The 21711-nt window shown below is 42.8% G+C and overlaps 2 protein-coding genes across 2 annotated transcripts in view; both read right to left on the bottom strand.

Moving 5' to 3' along the window:
• Positions 1-13932: 13932 nt before the first annotated feature.
• txnl4a (thioredoxin-like 4A) lies at positions 13933-18045 on the bottom strand. The gene is made up of 4 exons (XM_061982314.1): positions 17905-18045; positions 17496-17674; positions 15982-16085; positions 13933-14212 (listed from the first exon to the last, which is right to left on the bottom strand). The coding sequence occupies exons 2-4, from the start codon at positions 17646-17648 to the stop codon at positions 14041-14043; spliced, it is 429 nt and encodes a 142-aa protein (XP_061838298.1). The 5' UTR covers positions 17649-17674; positions 17905-18045; the 3' UTR covers positions 13933-14040.
• A 509-nt stretch (positions 18046-18554) lies between these two features.
• The window catches only part of LOC133620766 (E3 ubiquitin-protein ligase znrf2-like), a 5162-nt gene continuing 2005 nt past the window's right edge, over positions 18555-21711 (bottom strand). The window contains exons 2-4 of the mRNA XM_061982313.2: positions 19938-20033; positions 19505-19610; positions 18555-19419 (exon numbers count right to left, since the gene is read on the bottom strand). Coding sequence (XP_061838297.1) covers positions 19362-19419; positions 19505-19610; positions 19938-20033 — 260 coding nt within the window. The 3' untranslated portion in view covers positions 18555-19361. The remainder of the gene's footprint in view (positions 19420-19504; positions 19611-19937; positions 20034-21711) is intronic.

A 21711-nucleotide genomic window follows, 5' to 3' on the forward strand; every position in this document is an offset into this window, starting at 1 on the left:
GCTGTTGTCCAGGACAAGTACAAGCCCACTCCCACTCACAACAATACAAGCCCACTCCCACTCACAAAGGCCCTCACCACACCCCCTCCCTCCCCCCCCCCACATACGTACATGTTGTGTGGTGGAGGCGATGTTGTGTGGTGGAGGCTATGTTGTGTGGTGGAGGCGATGTTGTGTGGTGGAGGCGATGTTGTGTGGTGGAGGCTATGTTGTGTGGTGGAGGCTATGTTGTGTGGTGGAGGCGATGTTGTGTGGTGGAGGCGATGTTGTGTGGTGGAGGCTATGTTGTGTGGTGGAGGCGATGTTGTGTGGTGGAGGCGATGTTGTGTGGTGGAGGCTATGTTGTGTGGTGGAGGCGATGTTGTGTGGTGGAGGCGATGTTGTGTGGTGGAGGCGATGTTGTGTGGTGGAGGCGATGTTGTGTGGTGGAGGCTATGTTGTGTGGTGGAGGCGATGTTGTGTGGTGGAGGCGATGTGTGGTGGAGGCTATGTTGTGTGGTGGAGGCGATGTTGTGTGGTGGAGGCTATGTTGTGTGGTGGAGGCGATGTTGTGTGGTGGAGGCTATGTTGTGTGGTGGAGGCGATGTTGTGTGGTGGAGGCGATGTTGTGTGGTGGAGGCGATGTTGTGTGGTGGAGGCTATGTTGTGTGGTGGAGTATGTTGTGTGGTGGAGGCGATGTTGTGTGGTGGAGGCGATGTTGTGTGGTGGAGGCGATGTTGTGTGTTGGAGGCTATGTTGTGTGGCGATGTTGTGTGTTGGAGGCGATGTTGCCAACCTGTGTGTGTGTGAAAGTCACATGACTGACAAAGGATCAAATAGAGAGTGATTAATATTTAATTGGGAGCGCGTCACTAACACGCAAAATATTTTAAAGTTTGGTTAAAAAAGTATTAAAGCAACATTTATTAAATCTATTTGATTTTTTTTTTCTCAAATAAAGTGTTTGCTTTTATTTTAGCCTTTTTTTCCCATTATTATTATTTATTTCTTTGTGAGGCAGACATGCCTTTAAATAATGAAATATACATCAAATCCTTCAAGTTTGTGTCCTTTCAGTCTATTTCAAGTTTATTTTCTGAAGTGTGACTTTGAAAATGCATGAAAGTAATGAAAAGCATCAGATATTAATAATCCATCATTCATAATTTTGCTGACGTAAAAGTAAATGAATGACATCATATGATATTTATTACAAGCCCCTTCCTGCTCTCTCACTGATCAAAAAACTCCCCTCATTGACCCTTGTGTCGGCATTAGTGCTGGGCGGGTAAACAATCCTCCTGGCTTCAAATCCTGTACCAGGATTATTCATGTTCAATTTATTATTTTGCACTAAAATAATGATGTGTGGAACATTATCTTTCCCAATGATGTGAATTCAAATTTAAATAAAGTTTTTTTAATTTCATTTAATTTTTTTTTACAAAATAAAGTGTCTCCTCTCTGAGCTGCCACCTTAATGTGGTAAAGGAGTTTGCGTGTCCCAATGATCCTAGGCGGTGTGATGTCCGGGGGCTTCTATGCCGCCTGGTAGGGTCTCCCAAGACAAACAGGTCCTAGGTGAGGGATCAGACAAAGAGCAGCGCCAAGACCTCCATGAAAAAGAAGAACAAAGGACTCAGATCTCCCCTGCCCGGACGCAAGTCACCGGGGCTCTCCTCTGGACCAGGCTCTCGCCATGGTGTCCCCACCTGTCCCCATGGGGCCCGGCCGGGCACAGCCCGAAGAGGCAACGTAGGTCCCCCCTCCAATGGGCTCACCACTCGGCTGCAATGTGAGCTGGGCGGTAGTCGAAGGCATCGCACTTGGCGGTCTGATCCTTGGCTACATAAGCTAGCAAAGTTCCATGATGGACTTTGTAGTTGTGTCATCAGATTTGCGGTCTCATGTTTTGGACACTCGGGTGAAGAGAAGGGCGGAGTTTTCTACCGATCACCACCTGGTGGTGAGTTGGCTGCGGAGTTGGTGGGGGAGGATGCCGGCCAGACCTGGCAGGCCCAAATGCATTGTGAGGGTCTGCTGGGAACGTCTGGCAGAGTCTCCTGTCAGAGAGACTTTCAATTCCCACCTCCGGAAGAACTTTGAACATGTCACGAGGGAGGTGCTGGACATTGAGTCCGAGTGGACCATGTTCCGTACTTCTATTGTCGAGGCGGCTGATTGGAGCTGTGGCCGCAAGGTGGTTGGTGCCTGTCGTGGGGGTAATCCTAGAAGCCGTCAAGCTGAAGAAAGAGTCCTATCGGGTTCTTTTAGCTCACAGGACTCCTGAGGCAGCAGACAGGTACCGACAGGCCAAGCGGTGTGCGGCTTCAGCGGTCGCAGAGCCAAAAACTCGGACATGGGAGGAGTTCAGGGAAGCCATGGAAAACGACTTCCGGACGGCTACGAAGCGATTCTGGACCACCATCCGCCGCCTCAGGAAGGGGAAGCAGTGCACTGTCAACACCGTGTATGGTGGGGATGGTGTTCTGCTGACCTCGACTGCGGATGTTGTAGATCGGTGGAGGGAATACTTTGAAAACCTCCTCAACCCCACCAACACGTCTTCCTATGAGGAAGCAGTGCCTGGGGAGTCTGTGGTGGGCTCTCCTATTTCTGGAGCTGAGGTTGCCGAGGTAGTTAAAAAGCTCCTCAGTGGCAAGGCCCAAGATGAGAACCGCCCGGAGTTCCTTAAGGCTCTGGATGCTGTGGGGCTGTCTTGGTTGACAAGAATCTGCAACATCGCATAGACATGGGGTTACATCTTGTTTCTGATTGGCCCATGGGGTTACATCTTGTTTCTGATTGGCCCATGGGGTTACATCTTGTTTCTGATTGGCCCATGGGGTTACATTTTGTTTCTGATTGGCCCATGGGGTTACATTTTGTTTCTGATTGGTCCATGGGGTTACATCTTGTTTCTGATTGGCCCATGGGGGTTACATCTTGTTTCTGATTGGCCCATGGGGTTACATCTTGTTTCTGATTGGCCCATGGGGTTACATCTTGTTTCTGATTGGCCCATGGGATTACATTTTGTTTCTGATTGGCCCATGGGGTTACATCTCATTTCTGATTGGCCCATGGGGTTATAGCTTGTTTCTGATTGGCCCATGGGGTTATAGCTTGTTTCTGATTGGCCCATGGGGGTTACATCTTGTTTCTGATTGGCCCATGGGGTTACATCTTGTTTCTGATTGGCCCATGGGGCTACATTTTGTTTCTGATTGGCCCATGGGGTTACATCTTGTTTCTGATTGGCCCATGGGGTTACATCTTGTTTCTGATTGGCCCATGGGGTTACATCAGCACTCTGGGATGCACCACACCTCCATTTACACATGTAATTCACATGTTGGCCTTTTTTCTTGTATCTTGTAGGTTTTGGTGGTGTTTGGTGGGGTCAGTCTGTCTGCAAGGTCAATGGGCCCACATGACCCTAAATGTTAGCCTACTGGCATCAAAGGTACGCCTCTCAACACAAAACTTAGCAAGAGTATTTTCAAACATTTGCTCCACATAAAGCATCACCTTCACCTGCCTTCCTCCTACTCATGTGCCTATTTCTGTCCTTGACAGCACCATGTGTTCTCTCCCATCCCCTCCTACAGTCTCGCAGCACCCCCGCCAAGCACTTAGTACTTAGTACTTAGTACTTAGTACGCTCTGCCTGTGCTGGCACCTTGGAAGCATGGATGGAGGCAGAGAAGGTGGTGGTGCAGCGTGGGCAAGCAGCTAGGAGAGGTAGAGGAGGCAGGATGAAGATGGTCGCTCATCAGGAGATTTCTTACAATTCATGGCAGCCCACATTCATATTTGAAAAATAGATGTTCTTTCTTTTCCAAAATGTAATAGTATGTATATATTAATACATGCATATACTGTATGTGTATACATGTATGTATATATGTACAAAGTACAAAAGCAGTGAAGTTGTCACGTTGTGTAAATGGTAAACAAAAAGACAATACAACAAATCCTTTTCAACTTATATTCAATTGAATAGACTGCAAAGACAAGATATTTCATGTTCACACTGACAAACTAAATAATCATCATTTTTGAATTTAATGGCAGCAACACATGGCATTTTTACCACTGTGTTACATGGCCTTTCCTTTTAACAACACTCAGTAAAGGTTTGGGAACTGAGGAGACACATTTTTGAAGTGGAATTCTTTCCCATTCTTGCTTGATGTACAGCTTAAGTTGTTCAACAGTCTCCCTTCTCATATTTTAGCCTTCACACATTTTCAATGTCTGGACTACAGGCAGGCCAGTCTAGTACCCGCACTCTTTTACTATGAAGCCACGTTGATGTAACACATGGCTTGGCTTTGTCTTGCTGAAATAAGCAGGGGCGTCCATGATAACGTTGCTTGGATGGTAACATATGTTGCTCTAAAACCTGTATGTACCTTTCAGCATTAATGGCGCCTTCACAGATGTGTAAGTTACCCATGTCTTGGGCACTAATACACCCCCATACCATCACACATGCTGCCTTTTACACTTTCACCCTAGAACAATCCGGATGGATCTTTTCCTCTTTGGTCCGGAGGACACGACATCCACAGTTTCCAAAAACAATTTGAAATGTGGACTCGTCAGACCACAGAACACTTATCCACTTTGCATCAGTCCATCTTAGATGAGCTCGGGCCCAGCCAAGTGTTTTTGGGTGTTGTTGATAAATGGCTTTGGCTTTGCATAGTAGAGTTTTAACTTGCACTTACAGATGTAGCCATAGGTGGATTAATGAACGGGCCTACCGGGCCCAGGCCCAGGGGGCCAGAGGCCCCAAGGGGCCAGGCCAACTTGGCCCCGCGGCCGCGACGCTTGCAAAACTACTTTTGCAAAAATAATAATCTTAGGCCCCAAGGGGCCAGGCCAACTTGGCCCCGCGGCCATTATCCATAGAGGGTCAGAGGCCCCAAGGGGCCAGGTCAACTTGGCCCCGCGGCCGCGACCCACAGAGGCCCAGAGGCCCCAAGGGGCCAGGCCAACATGGCCCCGCGGCCATGATCCATAGACGGTCAGAGGCCCCAAGGGGCCAGGTCAACTTGGCCCCGCGGCCACGACCCACAGAGGGTCATAGGCCCCAAAGGGCCAGGCCAACTTGGCCCCGCGGCTGCGACCCACAGAAGGCCAGAGGCCCCAAGGGGCCAGGTCAACTTGGCCCCGCGGCCACGATCCATAGAGGGTAAGAGGCCCCAACGGGCCAGGTCAACTTGGCCCCGCGGCCGCGACCCACAGAGGGCCTGAGGCCCCAAGGGGTCAGGCCAACTTGGCCCCGCGGCCACGATCCATAGAGGGCCAGAGGCCCCGAGGGGTCATGCCAACTTTGCCCCGATCCATAGAGGGTCAGAGGCCCCAAGGGGCCAGGCCAACTTGGCCCCGCGGCCACGATCCACAGAGGGCCAGAGGCTCTCAATCATTATTATCAAAGCTAATTCTCAAATTGGATCACACAACCTCACTCACATATTCTTTATCAATTATTAAAGGTTGTTTCTGAATTTTGATCACAGAACTTAATGCAAATATTCTTGATTGATTGGCAAAGCTCATTCTCAAATTTTGATTACACAACCTTACTCTGACAAATGATCATTATCAAAAAGCTCTATCTCGAATTTGGATCACAGAATCTCACTCAAGTATTCTTAGCTGTGCCCCTCCCCCATCGACTCTTTCATAAACCGGTCTGTTCTTTTAGAATCTCCTCATTTGGTACTTTGAACTCGTGAGTGACTGCTCAAAATTTGGTTTCCTTTCCCTCAGTTCAGACTCAGAGATAATTTGAAATCATTCCACAAGAAGTTTAACGCGCACACACACACGACACACACACACTTGAGTTGAGCATTACTTGGAAATTCTTATATTTTCCATTTTGCTGTTATTATCAGCATCTTCCCATTTTGTCCTTTTCTTTCAAAAAAGTTTACAGTCTGACATTTGTCACTGCTGTCAGTTAATAACTTTTTGGTCTTTGACCCATTTTGTCATTTTCTCCATTCGATCGTCACTGACCACTCTCTCCTGTCTGGCAGACATCGTTGCTGCCATCATAGCCAGCAAGCTGCCTGCAGATAGCAACATTTTGGTGTCCTTTGTGAAAATATTTAGAAAGTAGACAAAAGTACACAAAGTTGTACAACTATTATCTTTATGATCTTTTTTTTTGTTTGTTTGTTTCTCTGTTACTGTGTGTGGCCAATTAAGCGACTTTTGGCCATACCTGGCTGGTGACATTTAGCGACTTTCTGGTTGTTGTTAAAATTAATAATAGCAACAGTTCTCTTCATCTTAATGCAATTTATCGTGTCTGTCTCTCCACATTTTGCCATTAGGTACTTTGAGCTCTTGTTGGTCAGTCACTCTAAGGTACATTGTTGCTGCCATCATAGCTAGCAAGCTGCCTGAAGATAGCGACATTTTGGTGTCCTTTGAGAAATATTAAGAAAGAAGACAAAAGTACAAGACATTGTACGATTACTATCTTTTTTTAAATTATTTGTTTCACTGTCAGTGTGATTGAGCGACTTTACCGCTAGATTTCGCGTCTTTTGGCCATACCTGGCTAGCGACTGAAAACATCATTTAGCGACTTTTTGGTTGTGAAGATAAGTGGTAAAAGCAGATCTGCCTGTTGGTCTTCCCACATTTTGCCATTTTGTACTTTGCACTCTTGTTGGTCACTCCAAGGCATTTGTCCCTGCCTTCAGCTAGTCACTTGGCTCTTTTGGAATTTATTTCACTGTAATTGGCTCTCTCTTTCTCCTCAGTACAAATCAGTCTGTTCCCTTGCCATTCATCACTGACCACTCCGCTCTCCTGTCTGTCAGACATTGTTGCTGCATGCAGATAGCTTGGGGTCCTTAGTGAAAATATCAGAAGAGAAAAGTACACAATTATCTTAATCATCTTTTTTTATTCACTGTCAGTCCTTCAGTGAGTCCCAGTGTGTTGGCGATTAAGCAACGTTGGCATTCGATTTAGAGACTTTTGGCCATACATGACTGGCGACTCAAAACGTCATCTAGTGACTTTCGCTGTCTGAGTTTAGCATTGATTGGAAATCTGTTATCAGTTCTTATAGAAATCAGCTGATTTCTGCTTTTGACTGTTAATGCTAGATTGCTAGTTTTGAAAATTGCATCACTCACACACACACACACACACACACACACACACACACACACACACACACACACACACACACACACACACACACACACACACACACACACACACATAGTTGGTTAAGCTGTTGTGATAGGCAAAGAGCCAATGTGCACAGAAAGAAGGGAAATATGGATCATAAACGTCTAAGTGGAGGAGCTAGAAAAAAAATTCAGCAAGAAAAGAAAAAAAAGGAATCAGTTTTACTTGAGAGTGTTCCAAATATCTCCAGCTTCTTCAGTACAAAGACATCTGCTGAAAGCAATTCTATAAATGCTACTGCAAATTCAGCTAAGGTTAGCAATGCACCTGAGCTAGCATGTAGCTCCCAAGATCCTGAGACCACTACAAGTGTACGCACTGAACCAAATGCTTCGGATGCTAATGATTCAACCAACTCAGCAGTAGCCAGTTGCTCGGATGAATGTGAGGTCACTGCACCTCTGGACAGCATAGAAAATGAGTTGAATCTTTCTTCAACACCATCTACAGTGACAACTCTACCTAGTGATCCCGCTAAATGGGCTGATACCCTCACTGAGTCAATGAAGGAAGTTCTTATTCAAAGAGGTGCAAAATCATTTCACAACCGTCACAGCCATTATCCAGCTTCTGTGAGGAACAGTGGGCTAGGAGGCAAAACCCGATGCCTAAACAATGAACATTTTACTTCACACCTGCCCAATGGACAACGAGTACAAAGAGAGTGGATGATGTACTCTCCCTCTACTGGTAATGTTTACTGCTTTGCATGCAAACTGTTTTCCCCCAAAACGCATTCTTTTGTGACAGGCTATTGTGATTGGAAACACTCAGAAAGATTTGGTGAACATGAGCGAAGTGCTGAGCACATAACCTGCATGCAAGCAGTCTTGAACCGCGCCACAGGTGCCACAGTTGATGCAGACCTGTTCAAACAGTTTCAGGCAGAGAGCAGCTATTGGAGGCAGGTGTTACAAAGAGTTGTTGCAGTCATTAAATTCCTTGCAGAAAGGGGCCTTGCATTTAGGGGTAAAAATGAATCGTTAGGGTCTCCTCTCAATGGGAACTACCTTGGTATTCTGGAGGTCCTGGCTGAATTTGATCCCTTTCTAAAGGATCACATCAGAAAGTTTGGGCAGATGGGTCGAGGTAATACCTCATATCTGTCCTCCACCATTTGTGAGGAATTCATTGAATTGATGTGTGCAAAAACCAAACAGGCTATAGCAGATGAACTGCAAGCAAGCAAATACTACTCTATCATTGTGGATTCAACCCCAGATTTATCTCATGTGGACCAATTGACATTCATATTCCGTTTTGTTAGCAAAGAGGGCAGTGTTGTTGAACGCTTTGTGGGTTTTGAGCCCATTACTAGCCATACAGGTGAAAGTTTGGCTAACTGTGTCATGTCTGTGTTGGAAAATCTAGGGTTAGAGCTGTCAAATTGCAGGGGGCAGGTTTATGATAATGCCAGCAACATGTCAGGGAGGTATAATGGGTTGCAGGCTCACTTAAAGAAAAGCAACCCATTAATACACTATATTCCATGTGCAGCTCACTCTTTGAATTTGGTGGGAGTCAACAGCATTGACAGATGTGGAAATGAAGTCTCTAAGTATTTTGACTTGATTCAGTCTATTTACAACTTCACAACTGCATCCACACACCGATGGGACAGGGTATTTGGCAATTCCAACATAGATCTCACACTTAAAGCTTTATCCAACACGCGTTGGAGTTGCCGTGCAGAATCTACCAAAGCACTGTGGCAGAACTACAGTAAAATAAGAGCAGCACTACAGGGTATTTCCACTGATGACACAGAGAAACGAGACACACAAACTGAAGCTGACAGTCTAGTGAGGAAGCTGGATTCACTTGAGATGGCCTTCATGGCAGGCTTTTGGGACACTGTTCTGTCCAGATTTCAGGCCACAAGTCTGCAACTTCAAAAAGCAGACATGGACCTTGGCACAGCAGTTAGATTGCTGGAATCTCTGCGCACCTTTGTTCTCTCCCAAAGAGATCTATTTGATCATTTTGAGCAGAAAGCCTTAAACATGTTGGGTGGCACTCCATCTTACAGGGCTGAACGGACGAAGAAACGTAAAAAGTTTGCTGATGGATCAGCATCCCCAGATGTTGTGCTTGAGGGAAGGCAACTGTTTCAAATAGAGACATTTATTGCCTCTATTGATCAACTGAGTTCAAGCCCTAATCCCCGTCTGGAGGCCTACAAACATCTGAACAATTTGTTCAGTGTCCTATTCTCTTTGGATACAGAGTCCAATGCTTCAGTCCTTCACAAGGCCAAGATTCTCACTGAATCATACTCATCTGACCTCAATGAAAGTCTTGGACAGGAGCTTATACAGTTCAAATCTTTTATACAGCTCAACAACACTGATGAGGAGAGGACCCCTTCAGGACTGCTCAAAACAATAATACATTTTGGACTACAGCCTACGTTTCCTAATACATACATTGCGCTACAGATTTTTCTCACTCTACCGGTCAGTAACTGTGAGGGAGAACGCTCATTCTCTCTTTTGTCAAGAGTCAAAAATGAGCTGCGCACAGAAAAGATTAAATGCGTTATCTCTAATGGCAATTGAGAGTGAGCTGACAAGAGAGTTGGACTTCAATGATGTGGTGGATGATTTTGCGAAATTGAAAGCACGAAAGAAACCCCTTGCTTAAAGGTGCACTGTGTAAGATTTTTAGGTTGTTATTTCCAGAATTCACCCATTCACTAATGTTAGGCTACCTGTTTTCATGAATACTTACCACCACCATAAAATTCTAAGTATCCATTATGACTGGGAGAATTGCACTTTCGCCATTTCTGGGAACTGTCTGTCACCTGGATTCTGAAGATAGGATTGACTTTAGGCAGAAGCTTGGTGCTTTCTCTGGCAAACTGAACCTCAAGCTTCATTCTCTGCAGCTTTGCATTCTTGTTCAGACTTTCATCGACAAGGAACTTTTCAACTTCCCCACTATCGTGAAGGGGCCACCAAAAGATTTCAGTGTGTCCAGCATGTCTAGTCTCTTCTTCTCCTGTCTTTGAGCCATCTCTTGTTTCTCGTCAGCCCAACTCTCGAATTTTGCCTTCATGAGTTTACTCCAGTTGAGTTCAACCTCTCTTTTTGCTTGTGCTGCTGCCTTGAAACCTCTGAAGCTCCTGGCTCTTCTGTAAAATTATTGACCTATTGACTGCGTTCAGTGTGCCCAACTTCTTCAGTCTGTAGTCCACCGTGCCACATTGTCTCTCCATCCCAATGTTGTGCACAGGGGTGCCATCAATGTTACTAGCCTGTTCACTGACAGGGTCCATTGGGAAGGTCTCCTCATCCATCCCATAGTCCATCCTCTGCCTGGCCAGGACAGTCTTCAGATGGGGCAGCATGAGATCTGTCAGCTGCTTCACTTCATCCAAGTATTCGGCAGCCACGTCTGACACTGAGGTCAGGACATGTCCAGTGCCTGTCCAGCCACTATAGCATTCTTGCTGTCTACATCCAGATCCACCATGAAACTCTGTAGCACTTGCTCCATCTTCATATCGGCCTCCGCCAACCGCATCACTTTATTCATGGCACTGCTGAAGCCCAGTGTAGTGTGGGTGCCACAAAAGATCTGCCCTGCTGGTTTTTCCAAGTTGTTCATCTCTGCCAACAGCTTTGAAAAGCCTTTGTTGTGCTCTGTGCTGTCAGTCATATGTGCATCTACAAGTTTATAAACATCCTCCACATTGACTCCTCTGACCGACGCCAGTATTTTGAACCCCATATCCACTTGCATTTCTATGTCCTCAGTGGTCTCTCGGTGAATGGGTAAGACAGGCAGAGGAAATGGGCTATCTTGACCTGCATGCAGCCCTTGTACCATGAACTGGCCTACACCTTTCTTTGTGGTGCTCTCCGATGCATGTGTTATCATTTTACCTTTCTCCTTCTCCTCCTCAAGCTTTCCCACAAAATAGATACAGACTTTGAGCCTCAATTTGCTGCACAGCTGCCGTTATGCCAAAGTGTTTTCCTAAGATATTATTTTATTTTTAATGATAGAAGGGAGGAAAAGGGGGCAAAAATCATGTCCAATTTAGTTTTTTGGGTGGGGTGGGGTGTTTATTTCATGATAGGTACAAACTTCCAATACATAAAATCTCTCAAATGACCCAATGCACCATCACTGAAGTGGGCGTAATCATTTTCCAAAATTTTTATTTTTAGGCCATTTATCCCCTCCCCCTACCTGTGTCTGTGTGAAACCTGTGCTTGTCTGTGTGGTATACCTAATAGTGTGTGTGCAGTATGTGCACTCTTCTGTACAGTACAGTGTGCATGTTTGTTCACAGTATACAGTATTTCTTGCATAGTGCGTGCGTGTGTGTGCGCGTGCACGCGCGGGGTTGAGGGGCCAAGACCATGTCAGGCCCAGGGGGCCAAAATTTCTTAATCCGCCCCTGGATGTAGCGACCAACTGTAGTTACTGACAGTGGTTTTCTGAAGTGTTCCTGAGCCTATGTGGTGATATCCTTTTCACACTGATGTGGCTTTTTGATGCAGTAGGGATCGAAGGTCACAGGCGTTCAATATTGGTTTTCAGCCTTGCTGCTTATATGCAGTGATTTCTCCACATTCTCTGAACCTTTTGATGATATTACGGAGCGTAGATGGTGAAATCCCTAAATTCCTTGCAATAGCTGCTTGAGAAAGGTTTTTCTTAAACTGTTCAACAATTTGCTCACACATTTGTTGACAAAGTGGTGACCCTCGCCCCGTCCTTGTTTGTGAATGACTGAGCATTTCATGGAATCTACTTTTATACCCAATCATGGCACCCACCTGTTCCCAATTAGCCTGCTCACCTGTGGGATGTTCCAAATAAGTCTTTGATGAGCATTTCCCAACTTTCTCACTCTTTTTTGCCACTTGTGACAACTTTTTTGAAACATGTTGCAGGCATCAAATTTCAAATGAGCTAATATTTGCAAAAAATAAAGTTTCTCAGTGTGAACGTTAAATATCTTGTCTTTGCAGTCTATTCAATTGAATATAAGTTGAAAAGGATTTGTTGTATTCTCTTTTTATTTACCATTTACACAACGTGACAACTTCACTGTATATGTATATACTGTATATGTATTTATATATATGTATGTATAAATGTGTATATGTATATACATGTATATGTGTATATATGTATGTGTGTGTGTGTATGTGTAAATATATTTATATGTATGTATGTATGTTTATAATTTGTAAATATATCTATATGTATGTGTATAAGTATATAGTATAATATATATGTATATAGACAGATATAACTTTTTTTAGAATTAATTAGAAAAATTAAAAACATTTTTGGAAATTTTAATTAATTAATATAATATATATAATATAATAATATGATATCTGAAGTTATTTGTGTGCATCATCATCCTAGCTGATGACATGTGAGGTTATTTGCGCAAACAAAGTGATGCAATAAAGACAACAAACGTGTTTGCAGCACAGGTGAAAAAGTGATTGGCACCACCTGGTGGAGCTTGCAGGAACACGCACTTAGCGTCACACAGTAAATAAAAGGTCATCCATCCATCAATTTCTACCGCTTGTCCCTTAAATATTATGAAATATAATAGAAGGAAATGCAAATAAAAATACAAGTTAAAAATGTGTTTTTAACCATTTTTATGTAAATAAATAATTATGTTTCTATTTTTTCAATATTTGTTTTTTTTAAATGAGTGAATGAGTATTAAATGAGTTTTACATATTATTAAAAATCGACCTTAACCGATACATTTCCACCCCGATACAGTATTGTTCCGGTTCATTATCGGCAGGAATCATACATATTGAGTGGTGTGGAACGTGATGCCAACACAACAATGGGAGGTGTTTTGTTAAACTATTATTGGACTTATTCTGTCTTCAAATTGAAGTCGTATTTGTTTTAGGCCACACCTCCTGCTGACAATCATGATGCGGACACATTTGTTACCACTAATGCACTATATGTATGTATGTGTAAGTAATATGCAACTAGAATTATTTGATACTTGTTTATATTCTACTCAGTGGCCTAGTGGTTAGAGTGTCCGCCCTGAGATGGGTAGGTTGTGAGTTCAAACCCCGGCCGAGTCATACCAAAGACTATAAAAATGGGAGCCATTACCTCCCTGCTTGGCACTCAGCATCAAGGGTTGGAATTGGGGGTTAAATCACCAAAATGATTCCTGGGCGCGGCCACCGCTGCTGCCCACTGCTCCCCTCACCTCCTAGGGGGTGATCAAGGGTGATGGGTCAAATGCAGAGAATAATCTCGCCACACCTAGTGTGTGTGTGACTATCATTGGTACTTTAACTTTTAACTTTATATTGACACGTGCTTTAAAAAAAAAAAAGATATATATTGTTCAATCATTATTACATGTGTAGCTTGTGTGCTTAGCTGTTGTGTAGCTGCTAGCTCTTATTGCCAAGCATTTTACCTTTTGTAAATTACTTGAATTGTGTGTTTATTGGAGGGCTAACTGTCCAGCTCTGCACAAGTCAACACTGCCTGTATCGCACATGATATCACACATAAGTAAACACGCTGCAGGACTGCCTGTATCGCACATGATATCACACATAAGTAAACACGCTGCAGGACTGCTTGTATCGCACATGATATCACACACAAGTAAACACGCTGCAGGACTGCCTGTATCGCACATGATATCACACACACAAGTAAACACGCTGCAAGACTGCTTGTATCGCACATGATATGAAAGGGATTTTAATGGCAGCAGATAAAAGGACACAACAACAATGAGTCTTGTAAAAAAAAGAAAAAAAAGGTATTTGGCTGCAAGTCCAGCACAAGTGAAGTCAATATCTGTATTTTGTAGAGTAATCCTTGGGTGACACCACCAGACCTCGTCCTTTCCTGGCTCCTCGGTACACCGTCTCAACAATGTCTATCATCTCCTGCTTGTCCTCCATGGTCCAGTTGATCTTGTTGTTGTTGCCAGTGCCTAAGTCGATCATGATGTGCTTGTTCCTGGGGACAAAGATTGGGATGACATGGTTGTCTTCTTTCTATGCCCTCCTGCACCTGCACCACATCATACCATCCAGCCATTGCATCACGTCCAATAGAACCAAGGCAAGGAGAGAAGTCAATGTGTAGAGCAGATCTACAACTCCCGTTTCCATATGAGTTGGGAAATTGTGTTAGATGTAAATATAAACAGAATACAATGATTTGCAAATCCTTTTCAAGCCATATTCAGTTGAATATGCTACAAAGACAACATATTTGATGTTCAAACTCATAAACTTTATTTTGTTTTGCAAATAATCATTAACTTTAGAATTTGATGTCAGCAACACGTGACAAAGAAGTTGTGAAAGGTGGCAATAAATACTGATAAAGTTGAGGAATGCTCATCAAACACTTATTTGGAACATCCCACAGGTGAACAGGCAAATTGGGAACAGGTGGGTGCCATGATTGGCTATAAAAGTAGATTCCATGAAATGCTCAGTCATTCACAAACAAGGATGGGGCGAGGGTCACCACTTTGTCAACAAATGCCTGAGCAAATTGTTGAACAGTTTAAGAACAACCTTTCTCAAGCAGCTATTGCAAGGAATTTAGGGATTTCACCATCTACGCTCCGTAATATCATCAAAGGGTTCAGAGAATGTGGAGAAATCACTGCACGTAAGCAGCTAAGCCCGTGACCTTCCATCCCTCAGGCTGTACTGCATCAACAAGCCACATCAGTGTGTAAAGGATATCACCACATGGGCTCAGGAACACTTCAGAAACCCACTGTCAGTAACTACAGTTGGTCGCTACATCTGTAAGTGCAAGCTAAAACTCTCCTATGCAAGGCGAAAACCGTTTATCAACAACACCCAGAAACGCCGTCGGCTTCGCTGGGCCTGAGCTCATCTAAGATGGACTGATACAAAGTGGAAAAGTGTTCTGTGGTCTGACGAGTCCACATTTCAAATTGTTCTTGGAAACTGTGGACGTCGTGTCCTCCGGACCAAAGAGGAAAAGAACCATCCGGATTGTTCTAGGCGCAAAGTGTAAAAGGCAGCATGTGTGATGGTATGGGGGTGTATTAGTGGCCAAGACATGGGTAACTTACACATCTGTGAAGGCACCATTAATGCTGAAAGGTACATACAGCTTTTGGAGCAACATATGTTGCCATCCAAGCAACGTTACCATGGCCGCCCCTGCTTATTTCAGCAAGACAATGCCAAGCCACGTGTTCCATCAACGTGGCTTCATAGTAAAAGAGTGCGGGTACTAGACTGGCCTGCCTGTAGTCCAGACCTGTCTCCCATTGAAAATGTGAAGCCTAAAATAGCAGAAGGGAGACCCCCGGACTGTTGAACAACTTAAGCTGTACATCAAGCAAGAATGGCAAAGAATTCCACCTGAGAAGCTTCAAAAATGTGTCTCCTCAGTTCCCAAACCTTTACTGAGTGTTGTTAGAAGGAAAGGCCATGTAACACAGTGGTGAACATGCCCTTTCCCAACTACTTTGTCACGTGTTGCAGCCATGAAATTCTAACTTAATTATTATTTGCAAAAAAAAAAAAAAGAGTTTATGAGTTTGAACATCAAATATGTTGTCTTTGTAGCATATTCAACTGAATATGGCTTGAAAAGGATTTGCAAATCATTGTATTCCGTTTATATTTACATCTAACACAATTTCCCAACTCATATGGCAACAGGGTTTGTAGATGATCTACATCTATGATTAGTCTGAGTAGCTGGACAGGACAAGAAGAAAAAAAAAGTACCTGAAAAAGAACATGACGGTGCAAGGGTCGTACAGCTCGTACATCTTGTTGAAGTCTGGCACTTCCGTGATGTCCACCAGGTAGATGACTGCAAAGTTCTTCACCTGCCAGGTGACACAGGAAGTAGCAAAACAAGGTCCATTGTGCTTAGAGATGGAAGTATACACCGCCGTAAAACTCAAATGAAAATGCTGGTTAAAAACTGTTTGATGATAAAAGTCACAGACCGCTGAAACTGCTCATCTACTGGCTCGCTTATGATGACATGAAAACAAGAGACATTAACGTCTTTCTCTGAGGGCAAGCACCTTGTTTGCCCTCAGGTGACAAAGATGTCAAATGTCATCTTTGTGCATCATACTCAGGATCTAATCATCATACTCAGGTCAGGTCAGGATCTAGTCATCATACTCAGGACAGGTCAGGATCTAGTCATCATACTCAGGATCTAGTCATCATACTCAGGAAAGGTCAGGTCAGGATCTAATCATCATACTCAGGACAGGTCAGGATCTAGTCATCATACTCAGGACAGGTCAGGATCTAGTCATCATTCTCAGGACAGGTCAGGATCTAATCATCATACTCAGGACCGGTCAGGATCTAGTCATCATACTAAGGACAGGTCAGGATCTAGTCCCAATCCCATTGGAATCTAACTTTCCAAATGTCACTTCAGTCGAAACACAAATGTGTTTGACACTTTGGTGCCATCTTTGGGCAAAGGTCCTGAGGATAGGCCCCTCCCACCTCCAAAGACATGCACCTGGGGATAGGCCCCTCCCACCTCCAAAGACATGCACCTGGGGATAGGCCCCTCCCACCTCCAAAGACATGCACCTGGGGATAGGCCCCTCCCACCTCCAAAGACATGCACCTGGGGATAGGCCCCTCTCATCTCCAAAGACATGCACCTGGGGATAGGCCCCTCCCACCTCCAAAGACATGCACCTGGGGATAGGCCCCTCTCATCTCCAAAGACATGCACCTGGGGATAGGCCCCTCCCACCTCCAAAGACATGCACCTGGGGATAGGCCCCTCCCACCTCCAAAGACATGCACCTGGGGATAGGCCCCTCTCATCTCCAAAGACATGCACCTGGGGATAGGCCCCTCCCACCTGATAGGTTGATTGGCAACACTAAATGGTCCCTAGTGTGTGAATGTTGTCTATCTGTGATGAGGTGGCGACTTGTCCAGGGTGTACGCCACCTTCCGCCTGAATGCAGCTGAGATAGGCTCCAGCGACCCCGGAAGGGACAAGCGGTAGAAAATGGATGCATGTATGTTACTAAAAGTAGTTCCAGCCGCTAGGAGGTGCTATTGAGCACGTTGTGAACCTGCCTAGCCTGCGCTAATAAAGCAGCTAATCACGTGACTGTGGATTGAAGGCTGCTAATCACGTGACTGTGGCTGGAAGGCTGCTAATAAAGCAGTTAATCACGTGACTGTGGCTGGAAGGCTGCTAATCACGTGACTGTGGCTGGAAGGCTGCTAATCACGTGACTGCTGACCTTCTCGGCGATGCTGTACAAGACCTCGTCCATCTTCATGCACGTGGGGTCCCAGTCGTGTCCGAAGCGGATGACGAGCACTCGGTCTTCTTCGGAGAGGATGGCCTGGTCGACCTGCCAGCCATTGTGGAGATGTGGGAGCATGTACGACATCTTGTGTTGGACGGCGGCTTACACTCCTGAACACAACAACAACACACTCGTGCTGTGACAACGTTATTGGAATGCTGCTAAATGTTATTGTAATGCTGCTAAATGTTATTGTAACGCTGCTAAATGCCGCCATTATGACGGCAATTGTCAGGGCAATGATGTCATCGGGGACTGTAATGTTTCTATAATGGCTGACAAACCCCAACACTTTTTATCCAACGACTCCTCAAAATACGATCAAATGCGTCTCACTTACCCAAATAATGTTATTTTGTCCGTTGTTTGAGGGTAAAAAAAGAAAAGGTTGTCGACGGTGGTCCGTCTTGCTTTTCGCACTTACCACGTCATCAGCATGCACCGGAAGTACACCAGTGACGTAAGCTGTTTTGATTATTTTCTTTGTTTGGAAATAAAATACAAACAATTAGTTTACATGCGACTAAATACAAACAAATAGTTTACATGCGAGTAAATACAAATAGTTTACATGCGACTAAATACAAACAAATAGTTTACATGCGAGTAAATACAAACAAATAGTTTACATGCGACTAAATACAAACAAATAGTTTACATGCGAGTAAATACAAATAGTTTACATGCGAGTAAATACAAACAAATAGTTTACATGCGAGTAAATACAAATAGTTTACATGCGAGTATTGGTCACTTGTCACTATTCCAAAGTGTTGCTTAGAATGTCGACTAGGTGGAGAGAGAAAAACAAATCTGACCTTTATACAAACCGATCAATTTGTTACAATTGGAGCTTAAATTTATAGTTGATTTAATCCTGCTTTTCTTATCACAAACATATCTCTAATAAATACAAGTAATGAAATATTAGCATACACAATTTCCAGTATATACAACCTTGATGTATAAATGAAGTTTTCTTGTGCAGACACAATGACAAAACATTTATTGTTGTGCAATTCATCACAGTACAAATACAAAATGACACCGAACAAAGATCCAAAGGTTATAGGAAACGTTCCAGTCTATGACATAGCAGCATATTATGGCACTCCTTTCAAGAGTGTACAAATCACTGTTAACTCGCTTTTAATTCCACTTCTACGCTACACGATTGCATCATGGATGTGGTTCAGAATAGCCAAATGATTACCAGTGTTGTGGCTAGTTCATAAGACAATTCGGTCTTAATAGTGGAAAAAGCTACAACTGCCATGGACACTAATCATCCCTTAAAGCTGATATAGACATGTTGTATTCTGTATGGCTGTATTTCAGTGTCCAGCCGCCAGAAGTGTCACATTACTCTGCCATACACACATCCATAGAAATCACACCCTGTTTAGCAGACACTTCCACGAGATCCAAGCTTTGGGAAAGGCTGGAGCCTGCGGAGCGGGACCAAAGAACATTCACATAAACGGACTCCCCCGGAAGTTCTCCAGACAATCCATGACATGAAATCCTCCGTCCGATAAATCCACCCATGTCCCACGAGGCCACGTGAATAATCTTCTAACACAATCATGTTTCACGATCCCTGATGAGTTCTTCAAACATAATTACTACAACACTGGAGCGTACAGTGTTAAGATATAAAGTCTTCAAACATAATTACTACAACACTGGAGCGTACAGTGTTAAGATATAAAGTCTTCAAACATAATTACTACAACACTGGAGCGTACAGTGTTAAGATATAAAGTCAGGTGCAGTCGATTGATTGCTGTACTCTTGCTAGTTGGAGGGATGTTCCGGACATGAGCGATTCACCTCAAACCACTCATCTATACATCTAGAAAAGAAAGGACAAATGATTGCTTCCTGCAGTATGTGCCATCATTGTACTTTTCTACAAGTCAATAATACTTCTTCTGTACCCTTTATGGTAGATACACAGGCAGGGGAGCCTGGCAATGGTGTCTCCCTGCTCCAGCTCCTCTAAGCAGATGGCACATTCACCAGAATCTCTGGACAGGATGTCTTCTGAGGGGACAAAAAGCAACAGTATGTGAGTATCAAATGTTCAGTTCTGCAGCAGTTATAGCCTCCTTGTATGTGCATTCATAAAGAAAATGAAATAGCTCTTTTATTCTGAAATTCCTATCATATCCATCCATCCATATTCTTCCACTTATCCGAGGTCGGGTCGCGGAGGCAGCAGCCTAAGCAGTCATTACCATATTAGTAGTAATGCAACCGTGCAGATTATACATCTGTGAGGCATGAATGTAAGCGCACAATGGATTTCATGTATTTATACACAACATTATGTGTAGTGTTCACATGTATAAATAAGGGCAAGTGTCTTACTGTTGTAGGTAAGGCGCGATTTGCTGAAACACATGAGCAGATGCTTCTCTATTTCATCAGACGCCATGAACTTGGAGCAGACGGGACAATGGAAACCTGGAGCCGCAAAAGAGGAGAAAGATGAAGACCCAGATGTGCTGAAGGTACACAAACATGCGTTACATTGGACCATTCTCATGGGGCGTGTATACTGTAGTGCAGAGGTGGTGACATTTATTTTTCTATATATATTTTTCATAATCCTTTGCAGTTTTTCCACAAATGTAAATCTTTGAATACATATTAACATTGATCCAACACACTGTAGAGTAGTTTAGAAATGTAACTCACAGTACCTTGCAGTTTTAAAACACAAGCATGAATAAATAATATGAAAACTAACAATTAAATTAAAGTCGGAAAAACTTTTTTTTTTTTTTATAAAAATGTGTAAAAAAATTAAATTAAAAAAATTCCCAGTCCACAATCATCCACAACACGTTCTCTTAGATTTCCATGTTATGATACATGTTCACATTATTTATTGACTGTATCTAAAAAAGATAAAAATATATTTTTATTTAAATGAAGATTTGAAATAATCCTAAATGAAATACAATGACTTGGTTTATATTATTGTATATACTAGGGCAGGGGTCACCAATGCGGTGCCCGTGGTCACCAGGTAGCCCGTAAGGACCAGATCAGTCGCCCGCTGGCCTGTTCTAAAAATAGCTCAAAGAGCAGCACTTACCAGTGAGCTGCCTCTATTTTTTAAATTTTATTTATTTACTAGCAAGCTGGTCTCGCTTTGCTCCACATTTTTAATTCTAAAAGAGACAAAACTCAAATAGAATTTGAAAATATTTTAAAGACTTGGTCTTCACTTGGAATAAGCGGTAGAAAATGGATGGATGGATGGGTCTTCACTTGTTTAAATAAATTCATTTATTTTTTACTTTGCTTCTTATTACTTTTAGAAATACAAATTTAGAGAAAAAATACAACCTTAAAAATGATTTTAGGATTTTTAAACTAATATACCTTTTTACCTTTTAAATTTCTTCCTCTTCTTTCCTAACAATTTAAATCAATGTTCAAGTAATTTTTTTTTTAATTATTGTAAAGAATAATAAATATTTTAGCTTCTGGTTTTTCGACGAAAAATATTTGTGAAATATTTCTTCAAACTTACTCTGATTAAAATTCAAAAAACTTATTCTGGCAAATCTAGAAAATCTGTAGAATCAAATTTAAATCTTATTTCAAAGTATTTTGAATTTCTTTTAAAATTTTTGTTCTGGAAAATCTAGAAGAAATACTGATTTGTCTTTGTTAGAAATATAGCTTGCTCCAATTTGTTAAATATTCTAACAAAGTGCAGATTGGATTTTAACCAATTTAAAACATGTCATCAAAATTCTAAAATGTATCTTAATCAGGAAAAATGACTAATGATGTTCCATAAATTCTTTTTTTAATTTTTTCAAAAAGATTCAAATGAGCTAGTTTTTCTCTTCTTTTTGTCGGTTGAATTTTGAATTTTAAAGAGTCGAAATTGAAGATAAACTATGTTTCAAAATTTTAATTTTTTTCGTGTTTTCTCCTCTTTTAAACCGTTCAATTAAGTGTTTTTTTCATCATTTATTCTCTACAAAAAACCTTCCATAAAAGGAAAAAAAAATGTACGACGGAACGACAGACAGAAATACCCATTTTTTTTATATATATAAATGTATTTATTTAGCTATTCTTGTTTAAATCACACTTATGTGTAACTTACAAATGACAATAT

This window comes from Nerophis lumbriciformis, linkage group LG21, assembly GCF_033978685.3.
Source record: "Nerophis lumbriciformis linkage group LG21, RoL_Nlum_v2.1, whole genome shotgun sequence".
Lineage (NCBI taxonomy): Eukaryota > Metazoa > Chordata > Actinopteri > Syngnathiformes > Syngnathidae > Nerophis > Nerophis lumbriciformis.

What these genes read in the sequence shown, in the direction of transcription:
- txnl4a (XM_061982314.1), bottom strand. Translation starts at nt 17,648, where the DNA reads ATGTCGTACATGCTCCCACATCTCCACAATGGCTGGCAGGTCGACCAG. An exon ending in TGTACAGCATCGCCGAGAAG is followed by an intron (nt 16,086 to 17,495) that starts GTCAGCAGTCAC and finishes GTCACCTGGCAG; the next exon opens with GTGAAGAACTTTGCAGTCAT. An exon ending in ACCGTCATGTTCTTTTTCAG is followed by an intron (nt 14,213 to 15,981) that starts GTACTTTTTTTT and finishes CTTTGTCCCCAG; the next exon opens with GAACAAGCACATCATGATCG.